This window comes from Syngnathus floridae, chromosome 13, assembly GCF_059516105.1.
Source record: "Syngnathus floridae isolate MCC-2025c chromosome 13, RoL_Sflo_1.0, whole genome shotgun sequence".
Classification (NCBI taxonomy): domain Eukaryota; kingdom Metazoa; phylum Chordata; class Actinopteri; order Syngnathiformes; family Syngnathidae; genus Syngnathus; species Syngnathus floridae.
The window spans coordinates 12676642-12690098 of record NC_142425.1 but is presented as its reverse complement, the minus strand read 5'-3'; the positions used below and the strand labels follow the sequence as shown (position 1 = coordinate 12690098).

General features: G+C 45.9%; 1 protein-coding gene across 1 annotated transcript in view; it reads right to left on the bottom strand.

Moving 5' to 3' along the window:
• The window catches only part of fryl (furry homolog, like), a 34331-nt gene extending 26505 nt beyond the window's left edge, over positions 1–7826 (bottom strand). Inside the window, 2 exon segments of the mRNA XM_088395082.1 lie at positions 6580–6645; positions 7353–7826. Of these exon segments, the coding sequence (XP_088251208.1) occupies positions 6580–6645; positions 7353–7620 (334 nt within the window). The 5' untranslated portion in view covers positions 7621–7826.
• Between the last annotated feature and the right edge of the window lie 5631 nt (positions 7827–13457).

Here is a 13457-nt window from a genome sequence, read left to right as displayed (position 1 = left end):
ATTCCAAACTTCTTTTCCACGGATGACATCCTACTGACTTAAAAAAAAAAAAAAGACAAAAGTGATGCCATTTTCCAACTCTGCTGCAGACCAAACTATTTATGTCTAACTAGGAAAAAAAACAAGTTCTTGCTCTTCCCAAAAATGACAAATTTATATTCCTATATAACATCAAATAATTGGTAAATTGATTTATTGTGAATAGTCCAACTTTATTTTAAATGCATTTAATTAATAAATAATAAATTCATTTTTAAGTTTATTGATTAATTAATTAATTACAATTTTATTAATCATTAATACAATTCAAAACTGGAAGAAAAAAAACAGTTTGAGGCTGCAGGAATTTTTCAGTTTATTTTCTTCTATTTCTTTTTTTCAACACCTTGCTGCTGGAGGCATGCAAAGTACACAAGCCCTGCTTTTCACTTAGGAAATATGATTACACAACTATAGTGACTCCACCTTGTCACAGTTACAAAGAAAAAAAAAAAAAAAAAACACTCCCAGCGGCCTGCTCACTTCCACTGTCAGGACAACCAGCAACAACAGCACAATCACACAAACGGCTGGAATGCAGAGTTGAGAGTTTCTCTCTTTTTTTTTAAAACCAGACAAAAGACCTGCTGCTAATGTTTCTGCTGCATGGCAGTGCCAAATGTGTTATTGTGTCCTAACACGCTCCGGCTGTGGCGAGTTACAACTAAAACACAACATCAAATCCGTGACTTTCTTTCCGCGACTGGGTATCGTAAAAAGCACCAAAGGAAGGTGCTGTGTTTTTGATTTGATGGTGCCCTCGTTTGTTTTGACAGGCCCGATGAGGAACTGGCGCCCAACGTGGGGGGGGGGGCCTGTATGAAAGAGGGGTGAGTGGCAAACTATTGATCGCAATGCAGTTTGGTTTGGGAGTCATACAGGTATGGACGACGACAGCAAGACAATGCTTCGTGAAAAATAAAGCGGCGTGTCGCAACCTCGAGATGACTTCTCGGCATATTTGGACTTTCCCCTAATAGATTTGAAAAGAAAAAAAAAACACTAATGTTGCAATTTCCTAAAATAAAGTACTGATAAGACATAGTAAACAAACACATTGCATGTTCCTAAAAATATAATGCATTTTTTGTTTTGAAGTTTCTGCAATATTCTTATGTTTCACTAATTTAGCCTGTGATTGGCTGGTGGCTTAACCCCGCCTCTCGTCCTAAGGGATGGGCGCCAGGCAGCACTCTAGCAGCCCTACTGAGGCTAAGCAATATGGAGGACGGACAAATGGATAATTTAGCTTCATTTAAAATGTCATTAACGTCAAAAAGCGCTCAGCTAGCGAACGACCAAAACCAGAAAACTGGCGAGTGCCGATTGATTGTTTCATGAGCCCTCGGGCACTGTGACGTCATTTTCGATTGACAGCAAGTGGCAGAATGTTCCAAAGAAAAAAATGGACAATCCAGTTCTGACTTTATGCCCGGGCAACTGTTGGCAAGCGGGGGTGAATCTATAGCAAGCATACCGTCGCTGCATGTTAATTATACTCGAGTGACACTGTGCTCTGCAGTAATGGCACGAAAATGATGAGTCATCAGTGTGCTTAAAGCGCCATTGAAAGGTCACGATTGCGCTTCTATATGGACATCAATGTTACATGATCGCACGTATGGATTTATGAATCGTGGTATCAACATCCGGGAAAGAAAGATGACACAACGGTGGGAAATCAGTGCAAAAACGCGCACCCGTTTGTTCATAATCCACGAAGCAGATTGTGGCCTTTTGGATTTCTTAGAGTACACGTCGGGAAGCTAATAACGGGACAGAGGCGGAAGACGGATCGATGGTCGGGAAACATTAGCTGCCCCGAAGGGGATGGAGAGCAGGGTTATAAAAGCAGGACGTGGGGGTGGGGGGGGGAATGAAGGGACTGGGATTTGCGTTGAGTGCTGCCAAAGTAGATTTGGGTGGTAAAACGGAGCAGACAGTGACAGAAAGCGGCAGGAGCGGAGAAGGTACTTCCGGCTTGACTTCGAAATAAGGAAGCATGGGATGGTAACTTTGAGCAAAAACATTATATGCAATGTATTGTTTCATGTGTTTGGGTATATGACACATAAAAAAAAATGTTTCTAGCTGAATTTAAGAACAAAAAGTACTATTTGTGGCATGTGTGTGGAAACAAACCACTGCTAGCCGTACTAGCTAGCCGAAATATTTCTCCATCCCAGTTCCCTGACATTGCCTTTTTCAAAGAGGTGAAAAACCATCGAGCTCATCGACTGCTCGCATCATCGACGAGACTGCGAGCGGTCGTGTGGCTTTGCCTGCAACCGCCGACGGAAAGTTTGAGCGGTTTTTGAAAGCACGACTTTTTAAAGCCACAGTAAACCTAGAACGAGCACCTGACGTACGTTTTGCCTCCTTTCCAATCCAAGTCAGCAATATCTCAGAGTACAAGGTAAGCGATTTGTGTGCCAATGTCGAAGTGAACACCCGGCTCGCTACCCATCAGTAGCGACGTTTTTTACTGGAGGAAGTGAGACCGAAAGATGCGGTTGAACGAGGCCACCTGCACGACGCCAGCCCCATTCGGGTCTGGATTCAATACAATCAGTTATCCTGACACTCCATTAGTAATCCTAACACAGGTTCAAGATTGGTTGAGGGGGGGCGTGTGGGGTGTGGGGGGGGTCTCGATGCAACAATCCTGCGCAGATAAGATTGCGGTATGTAAACATCAGGTACTCACAGCTGCTGCTCCACGACTTGAGCAGAGATTTGATGCTGATCTCAAAAAAGACCGAATCCTGCAGGCTCAGCATGGCGGCGCCGACTCAAAACTTTGGCATGGTCCGGCAAGGCACGATTTTCACACGGTTGCGCTCAATTTGACCGCTCGCTTCGCAAGCCATTTGGGTTCAATCGACGCCAGCTCCGTTACCCTCCGCAGGCGGCGGCCAAATGTGTCATCCTGACCGAGTCGTACGAGCGCTGCGCGACCCCGCCGGGAGGTGCCACCGGGGTTGTTTAGCTCCAAGTTTGGGGGTTGCCAGGCGAGTGAAGCGATCCGCTCGCTTGCCGATCCGCCGACTCCTTGGTGCGGCGCATGGAACCCGGAAAGTGGATTAAACTTGTCGTCTTCAAAAAAGAGAGGTGAGGAAAATAGTGCAAGGTATTAACAACGCACTGCGATATTTCCTCTGCGCTGCTCTTCCTGTGTGTGACTGTGCCAGTACTAGCCTGCTCGTACAGCCCCCCCCTCTCCCTCCCCATTCGCTCGCAGGGGCCTCCTCCCCTTCCCGAGCATCGTTCTTTCACACAGACCAAAAGAGAGAGAGAGAGGGCGAGCGAGCTTGTTTCGACAGCAAACAGAAGGAGGCGGGAGGGGGGAGAGACGGAGAGACAGAAAGAGAGGGTGGGCTCGCTGGCGGTGATGTCATCAAAATGCTGCCGGTGTCAAGAGCGGCTACTGTGCGGAAAGGCTGCGTTAACCCAGCGCCTTGGCTGGCGGCCTGTGACAAGCCGCTTCCTGTCAAAACGCCGCGGCGATACGTGATGCGTCACGGCTGACTCTTGCGGGAGGAGGAAATGGGAGGGTCGGTGCGATCACAACACAAGCCGACACCTTTGGAAAAGAAATACGGCAGACAAACATGACTCGGCTATTCCAAAACAATCAAATAGGGGACGTGTTGGGCATTTGTGTTCACTCTTTCCAGTTGCCCAAATAGAACGAGGATGTGTTTTCAGGGAGGGGGGGGCGGTCCCATCTTGTGCACATGAGCCACTGCTCGCCACACCCTCTTGGACCGTCAGCTTTCATTCCCATGACTAGTCCCGAGTCGAAATAAAGCCAGTAAGTGAGCCCATAAAGACGGTAAAAGTATATAAAAAAAAAAGGCCATTTTGAATTTCAGCAGATTTCAAATACGACCAAAGAGAGGGGGGGGGGGGGGTTTCACTACCATCTAAAAAGCACAGCATCGTGCGAGACGTCAGTGTTCAGCCACAGCGTGATTAACCAGGGAGTCTCACGCACGCACACACACACCAAGCCTACGCACGCTGACGTTGCTACCGAGCCTAAGTGGTCATTTCCTTTCCCTTGTAATTTGACAGCAGGAATGAATAATCGCGTCTTAATAAGTCGAGTCGGACTCGTATTGGGGGAAAAAGGACACTTCATTATGGACAACATGCGAGCTAATAAAAGAAGTGTTTGATCGTTTTGATTGCCGCTCGCTCGAGGGTTGTGTATACAGCAAAAATTAAAATCAACACGGCGACGAGCAATCTTAATCGATCTGATATTCGAATTTGGGGGTCGTCTTTTCCGGACTCTCCGAGCGGAGCCGCGTGACATCAAGTCGTTTCGCGCTTGAAACAGTGGATGGGGTTTGTTGACAAAATGAGCCGAGGAAATGAGTCGAGGCCAAGGGCGGCGACAGACAAAAGGTCTTTGTCCCCCTTCTCGTTTGCTTGATTTCTCATCTCTGGCCGTGTCACATGCCCCGCCGAGTTATGCAAAAAGCAAGCAGAGCCGAGCGCAAACAATCGACACAAGCGGGGGACTTTGCGGTGCCGCCCCGACGCTTTTCAACGGACGGGTGCGAGAATCTCCACCGCAAATGACATAATGGCCGTTTTGCGAGTGGCGACAAATCAAAATTCATATTTAACGGCGAGTTCGAACGGCCGTTTGGCTTCCCGTCGAAACATTCTCGGCAAGGAACACTTATGCGGCCACCGTTCAAATTGTTCATTGTACTTCCCCTGCTGTAAAATTTCCCCAAAAGGGTTGTAAAGGTCATAGGTCACAAGGGTGAAGGGAGCTTTTGGATTCTTTCTTTTTAAATCGCTATCATTGGAACAGTGGGGGTGTCAACTTTTATTACATCCTCCAATGTGTTCTACTTTCGGGGCCGCAACAACAACACAAAGACATGCGGCACTTTTATGCACTCCGGGAGTCTAATCTCGTTCCTGAGTGTCAGTTTACGAGGTGCGCGGTTATGAAGCTACTCGAAGGGAGAGGAGGACCGAGGCATATTTCACCATGCGGCCCTTTTTTTTTTTCTTTTTCTGTTTACACTCTGCGAAGCCTAGCCTAGCATACCTTGCCATGTCAGCGCCGATGGAGTCCCCGCTGAGTGACGGCCGGCTTGATTTATTCACCTGATTAATTTTCGCGGCCTGCATTCCGTTCACGACCTGCCCTACCCTGCCTTGGTGTAAAGAATGCAAGATTGCAAGATTTTCACTTCTTATGTCATAGAATGTGCTCGCAGATGAGCAAGCACGACGGCCGCTAACAGACAATTTTCACTCACGGAGGCAGCACTTCATCACAAGCGGTAGAAGAACAGGAGACGATCCAAACATCCCAGAAAGCTTTTTTTTTTTTTCGACCTCCACTCTAACAGAGCTTCAGGCTGAAAAGTTGTTTCTGGTTATCGTCCAATTAAACACGCTGAGTAATGCCCTCTTGCAGCATACCAGTATTGTGACACTCGCGCAAATACTTCCCCCCCTCCCTTGAGCAAAATAAGGGTAACATCACGGCTGTTTGTGAGCGAACAACAAAGACGGGACGTCGGAATATAAGCCAGCGCCGTTATCGGCGAAGCGGCCAGACTAGGGGAGGGAGGAACTGTTTTGTGTAAACCCAGCTTGCTTGTTTGAGGAATGCAGAGGAGGAACCGACAACACGGTCTCTCTATGGGAACGTTTGCGCTCCGAGGTGCCGGCTTCCGGTGTAGCAGGGGAGGAGGGGGGAGGTCAAAATAGCTGCTTGATCAAATAATCTCAAGAATCCACAACAATCTTCTGTATACAATCGGGCCTTCGCCAGACATTGATGGCAAAGTTCAAACGTGGCGTCATCGCTGTTCCCAGTGAACCCTGCTTAGAGCAGGTGATGTTCCTGGCTGGAGGATGCATTTCCTGTCTGAAGGGCAGCACTTGGAACAAAAATTGATCCGAGCTGAAATTTGATTCCTCGACCTCTGCTCCAGTGGTGCCCGAGCGGCAGAGGACGGGCAATTTACATCCGGACTTTTTTTTTTCCCCAATCAAATCAGTGTCATTTACAATCTTGCAAAATAAATTCAAAATGCCGTAATTTATTTTTTCTTTTCTCCACCGCTCGCCGCTAAAATTCTCACACGGCACTTCAATGCGCCATAGTGGAGATTCTTTCGCTATTTGTCATTTAACAGCGAGGCCGTGCGACAACACAATGCGGCCAGTGTTCCGAGCGGGTAGAAAAAAAGGACAAACAAATGTGCCATCACAAACACAAATCCCTGATCCTGTTAATTAAAATGCTCAAATCACGTCACAGATTTTTCTTTTAAAATCAACAAAAACTTGTTTGTGAGACAGCAGGGAAGTAGCGCCACCTTAAAAGGCAACTCAGGCTAAGCCAGTTCTGCAGAAGGGAGTGGCGCCGAGATCACAGCAAGGCAAATTATCCTTTGGTATGAACACAACAAGCGAGCGACAGTACGTCTTCAATTTACCAAAACATTGCTTTTTTTTTTTTTTTTTTCCTTCTTCCTCGTTTCTAAAAATACAACTCACCCTGGCGGTTCCGGCCACGTTGAGCATGCTGTAAAAAGGAGGTTTTTCGAAATCGCTGGATGTTTTCTGGTTGGGGGGAAACAAAAAAGAAGATTTAGAATCAAATCCGTGAGAGCTGTCTGAACATGCACGAAATTAGCATGAACAGAAACATTGGAAGAATTTCACCTCTGGCATTTGGATTAGCGCAAACACAAATTAGCGTCATAGAATTTTGTGTATAATGTGGGTTTGGGTTTTCGGTATTGTATAGTTTGTGTGTGCTGGAATCAAAGCAGCAACTATTTATTGTAATGTAAATAAATAACTGGGTTGATTAAAGCAAAAAATGTCTTAATTTTAACCAATGATAAAAAAACAAACAAAAAAAAACACTTTGGCACTCATAGAAGTCAGTAGTATTGTCGTCAACCTCGCGCTCCACACGACAACATCCATGACTTTGAGTGTGTGCGGCTTTAAGTGGGGCACGGCCTGCTGAGCGAGATGGAAGTTGGCGAGCTGGTGTCAAATATGTCATCACGAGGCCGAGCGAGCGGCGGATCTCTGGGCTGCCACTTCCTCTTACGCGTGTCCGTCTTATCAGCGAACCAAGACGCAACACAAACAGTTGACCTTTGTAGCTGATCAATAGCAACAGACGCAGAGATTGCCAAATTGTGTCACTATCCTCCAAACTGTCTTTCTATTCCCAAGTTTCCCAAACAAATTTCTGGAAACTTCCCAAAATGGCATCTCGATCCATCAGCGTACGACAGCATCTTACGTCGTACCTTTGAATTGAGTTCTCCTATTTCGGAGCAGCCCGGCTGGGGTGACCACCGGGTTGCCGTCGCCCGTGGTGTTCTCCTCCACAATAGTATCCCTCATGACCAGCAACCCCATCCTCCTCATGCGGATGAGCTGTGGGCCGGCTTCCTGCGGCGTGGCGGGCTGGACAGGAGCCCCCTGACCGTTGGGCAACCGACTCTTCAGAAAGTCCATGTTCAACTTTCCGCTTATTCGCTCGGGCGTACCGTCCATCAGCTTGTGCCACGCCATCGTCACCCCATCCTAAGGTACGAGGGCGTCGAAGGCCATGTGTGAGCGACCACGCCAGCTCACGAGGTAGTCTACATGCCGCACTCCCTTAAAAGTTGTCCGTCTGGAATAACGAGTCGCTGGCATAGCGAAGCAACTTCCCTGTTCTGTGACGCTACCTGTCGGAAGGCGAGAAGCCGCAGCGCTTGTTGTGATGTCACCGCCGGCGACTGGGCACTATCTAGGGCGGGACTCGGACGTGTTCCACATGAGATAACGCGGCGGAGGAGGAGGAGGAAGGCCCCGCCCCACCCCGGCTGGCCCGCATGACTCGTCCAAGTCAAAGAAGGAGATTGACAGGCGGCGTGAGAAGTAGGAAGGCGTCAGAAAGCGAGCTAAACTCGTCCGTCTGCGGGAGTCGATAGGCCTTATCACGACACTCAAAGGCTCGTTCGCTTCCATCCAAGCGCTCTCAAGAAAAACAAAGACTGTACAGCGAGTTTACTTTCATCGAGGGAGTACAAACAAAAAAACTTATAAACGACCAAATGTGGCAATTCAAGTCATTATCCAGCCCCCATTTTTTTTTTTTTTTTACAAGCGTGCCAAACAGATTTAACAAATCCATCAGACATCCAAGAAGGAAGGTTGCCAGGTTGGTCTTCTGCCGGGATGGTGCAGAGAGGCTGAGGCAGCAGATCCTGCTAAGAATCGCTAAATCAGCCAGACGGGTGGCGACCAAGAGGGGGCACCCACTGGTGACAAGGAGGTTCGTATTTCAAATTTTTTTTTTTAAATTAACTCCATTTTGTAACTCTGGTGACAAGCAGGTTGCCGTCTGTCACCTGGTGCAATGATGGCAGCTGTCCATGGGTCTGCTGGACAGTAAGAACAATGGCGTCACACGGGGAGGAGGAGGTGGGGGGCAAGATCCCAATCAGCCCAGGAATGTGAAAGAGGAAGCCCGGGGAACAATGTGCAGCGCTACCCGTGCCGTTCTGGGCCCGCCCCCCCTGCCTTGGCCTGCTTTCAAATGCAGGAGAAAACAGGAAAACTCGTGGGCTAGAACCCAAAGACCCAAGTCTGTCCTGTGTGCAGGAGGGGGGGGGGGGGGGATACTGTAAGACTTACAGTATCACTTGCACAGTGCACTTATTTAACCTGCCACAGATAAGCTCGAAAACAAAGTTAGACTGCCCCCTGGTGGCAATAGTCACACAAGACATCTATCATGGACAAGTCTACACACCCGTGTTCAAATGCCAGGCTTTTGTGATATATAAAATAAATATTCTTTATTATTGCGACCTGTACAATTGAGTTGGGGGGGAAAAAAAGGATATCCACTTTAAGGTGCCTCTGTTTAATCTCAAATAAAGTTCAGCGGCTCCAGCAATGTAGGCCAAAAAAAACAAAAATTGACAAAATTAGGGAAAAATATAAAAAACGAAAATCGGGCTAAATGTTTTTTTTAGAATTCACAAGTCTGACAAAAATACATCAAAAACCACCACAAAGAAAGTAGTCAGCGCTTCGGACTTTCACCACATCAGGAAGCCGGTCTTTGTTCTCGTGGTCACAAAAAATCCTTGCTGCCACTTTGTGTTGTCTCTTGGGACTTTTCAGATTTGTGGAGCAGCCTTAGAAACGCTGGCCATCTTTTTTTTTTCCCTAGCGAACGAGAACAAGCAAAGGCTATGTTCAAGTTCTCAACGAGCGGACAAAGAACTCCGGCTGGTTTGGTCACAAGCCAGAACCACACTTGGAACGGGGGGGCTGAAGAATGTCACCTGACCGGACGAGACCCTTCATCCAAATGTTTTGTATCCCTGTCCAAAAGCAGGAAACATTTAAGTAACTTTTCTCCTAAATTCTTGTAATATTTTTTTTTTTTATTGTGTCATGAAGGCACGGCATCTTTTCAAACCAATATTTGAGGGACTACGGGCAAGTGCGTGACTTTATGTAACCCGACGTTCTCCTGTCCAGAGTTTGAAAAAAAGTTACACAAGCTCAAAAAGTTGGGAAACAAAAGGCAACTTTGCACTTTTCACAATCGGGCCAAACAAACCAAGAGATTAATCGGGCCGGCGTGCTTGGTTCCCACGCTACTTAAGCTCACAGTGGCTAAGAAAACCTCAACCACAACACACGAGCGACACCTTTTAACCACGCGGAACGGAAGTCGTGGCGACAGAACGGATGACTTCTCCAAAGATATCTCGCGCTTGACAACATTTCCAATTCGTCACTCATTTTGCATATTTGCCACTTAACTGTTCTTTTCTCCGCTCATCTGTTTGTGCCTTGCGATTGACTGGCGACCAGGCCGTTGTCTTGGCAACGGGACGGTTCCGCTGAGCTCTGCTCGGCTTCGGGCTACCACCGGATTAAAACCTTCTCCCGAAGCGGCGGAATAATCTGAAGATTACCCTCCGACATCAATCTGTTACATAACTGATCCCCGGCGCGCTAAAGTGTATTTTCCTCCCGGTTTAAAAAAAACAAAAAAAAAATGGTCCTAAAATTTGTGCGACGTCGCAGTGACGCATCTTTTACCCGCAAAACGACAACAGACGCTTTAGTAACGCATTATCACACTTCCTGCTCCGGCGCGGTGACTTCAAGTTCAACGCAACAACCAAAGTGGGTCAAACCGTTGAGGTCAAACAGGTTCAATGCGTTCCTCTGACGTCACTAAAAATATTTAACAAAGTCCTCCACTCTTGGACCAGACGAATAACTTTGAACTGCATTTCGGTGCCACTCCAAGTCTCAGAGGATGAAAGGCCAAATTGAGAGGGGGGGTGGGGTTAAAGGTCGGCGTAACGAAAAGCATCGGACCAATGATTAGCTCAGCCTCAGCCGATATGAGCCGTAATCTGCTTAAGTGCAATGCAATAGGGATGCTACACCGACTTATATATATTTATTCTTCTCAGTACGAGCAATATGTGAATAGTTTTATGGATAAATAAGATTTTTTTTTAATCACGTGTAGTAACAAAAACCTCAGATTATTTCCATCATTGTTGTAAAAACTAAAATCCAGACAAAAGTGAGTCGGACCTCTTGCGGTTCTCCTGTACATTTCTGTGGTGGCATTTTTCCATCTAGAAGAAGCAGTGCCAGTTACAAAACACACAAAAAGGCGTTGGACAAAAGCAGCGAGAGCTTCTCTATATGCTCAAACAGATGCTAAATAACAGGCTTGGCCCGGCCATAATAACCACGTCCTTTGGCGGGAACCTGACGGGACGAGAAAAATGACGGGATGTTTAACCCCATGGACATTCCTCTCGGAATTTTCCTCAAGATCATATTGGAATGCGGGAGCGGGGTCTTCGGTAGCAACTAAATACGACCAAAACGCCAGCGGTCGCCTTCTCTCTGGCAAAAAAGAAAGAGTGTGGTTTCCTTCCCAAACATCAATTATGATCCAAAAAGCTTGCTCCCGACGCTCGGGATAATCTTTCTCAGCAGGGCTCAATTATAGTTTATTTCCAGCTCCCCGGCTCGGCTCCACGCAATCGAGTGAAAGAGAAAATAAACACGTCGAAAGCTCGCTAAATCTCGGGGCTGTTTCACGCTACTCATAAGATAAAGTAAGCAAGTTAACTTGCGACAATAATCAGGAGGGATATTATTTTGTTTTGTTATATGACCAAATGATTCAGAGTGGGACAAAAGTATCAAATCGGTATCGATTAATCGGATCGCTCTCGATCAAACATCATTGGGGTATCCAAACATTCATATATACACTTTTAAATCACTTCAACGGCAACAATTGACTTATATACAAGTAATTGTCTTGAGAAAGGAAAGAATTAAACTTGCAAGTCGAGGCACCACGACTTGGACACCGGGCGGTCTCATTTTTATATATTGAGCGAATCTAGTCCAAAGTGACTTTCAAAACCACAACTGGGGATGAAAAGCGCCGGTTTTGTTTAAACAGGTGACCTCTACGCTGAATGGAGGTGATGAGCCAAAGGAGCAGGTGCGAAAGTGCCCTATAGCAGCCCAAATATTTGTTCAGTCCCATGCGTCAACGAACTTCCCGCAGTGCAACGCCACCGTCAGCAGAAGGTCACTAATTAGAAAGGTGCACTAGGCATAGAAAATGGCGGCGAGAGCAAAAAAAAAAAAAAAAAAAAAAAAATGCACGTGTTTTGATTTTGAGCAAGCATTTTAAAAGATTTTTACGCTCTGTCTGCATTGCTGACTTGGCTGCTAATCCCGTGCGGGGCCAGTTTAGAGGAAGGGTGGGCGCTTACAGTCTGGAAACTTCACAGAGCTCCATGTTTCAACCCTGTGCACTTTAATGCCATCAATGTCTCACCAGATTAAAAGGAACACTCATTCATGGCAATTCTTCCTCTGATACCCATTGAAATAGTTTAATACAGCTTTGTGATATATATTTTCCCCCCTGATAGTGTGCAACCCTAATATATATATATATATATATATATATATATATATATATATATATATATATATATATATATATATATATATATATATATATATAAATGTAAAGATCGATTTAAATATGGAATAAATGCTCAAATAACTTTCCATAAATACAAAAAGGCAAAACAAATGCTTCATTATGTCAAGTGACGGAGAATTTAACTCCAGGGGTCAAACTCTGCACCATCAGGGTTGGACATGTTGTGGCTTTAAGTCCCTACAATCACGCCACCCTTAAAAAAAAAAAAAATGAAGAGACACTGAAAGGGAGAAGAGTGACCTCCCCCAAGCACAAATGCCATGTTAGGCTTGTTATTTGTTCGTTCATGACATTCAATTTTGGATGTTTTTTAGTTGTGTGTTTGACTCTTTTAAATATGAAGATGATTTTAAAAGGGCAGTTACACGACTTGACGCAACATCCACCCAACAGCTCATGTATAGGAGGCTAATGTAAAGAGAGATGCTAGTTAGCCACAACAGCCAAGTTTGAAGTTCATGTTTTAACACAATAGGAAAAACTGGCGTTTTAACCGTCTTGTAAAAGAAATTTTGTGTAGACTATATGACACTTTTACCTCCTCGTTTGGCAAGCTTTAAGGCAGCGTTTAAGCAGCCCTCCCTCCCCCCAAAACGACAAAGTTAGCGTGCGGTAACGTTGCCGACAACATCACGAAACGAATGACCACCACGTTTTTTTTTTTTTTTCCGACACAACAACGGCGTTACTTACAACTTTGTTTTCCGCTATGTCTTCTCTTCCTCTGTCCGTCGCTCCCCCGTTATAGTTGCGCTATGCGGCTGGCTCGCAGACTTCATTCGCCGAACAAGCTCCAACGTCCTGGCCCTCCTCCATTGGAAGGATTTGCGTACTGGTGTGATTTGTTTTTTTTTCTCCTCAATCTGCTTCGGTGTTGAAAGTGCTCCCTCTGTCAGAGCAGCCTGTGGTCACTTCGCCCCGCCTTTCACTGTTTTGATTGGCTCTACTAAATTACGCCTACACCAAGAACAGCTTCTTATTGGAACAGACTAGATGTCGATCTAACAAAAAAAAACCGTTGATTGGTCGGCGTAGTCAGGGCAACATTCCTACGAGCTCGCTCGCTTTAGTAATGGCGTACACCGAAGAGCTCCAGACGGGCGGATGCGTCGGTAAATAAATGCAAATAATTAATCAAGGACACAAAACACCATAAAAGGAAGACACCCCGACTGCTGCGTCGGCAGGAAACGTCACACACGTTGTTTAAAGTGTAGTTTGTCAATGATACCGGCATTGGTTCGCCATAATTTATTTAACTAAAATATTTTGCAAAATTCACACTATTAAATACTAAATATATATGATGAAATAAAAAATGGCATCTTGTCTATCCTAG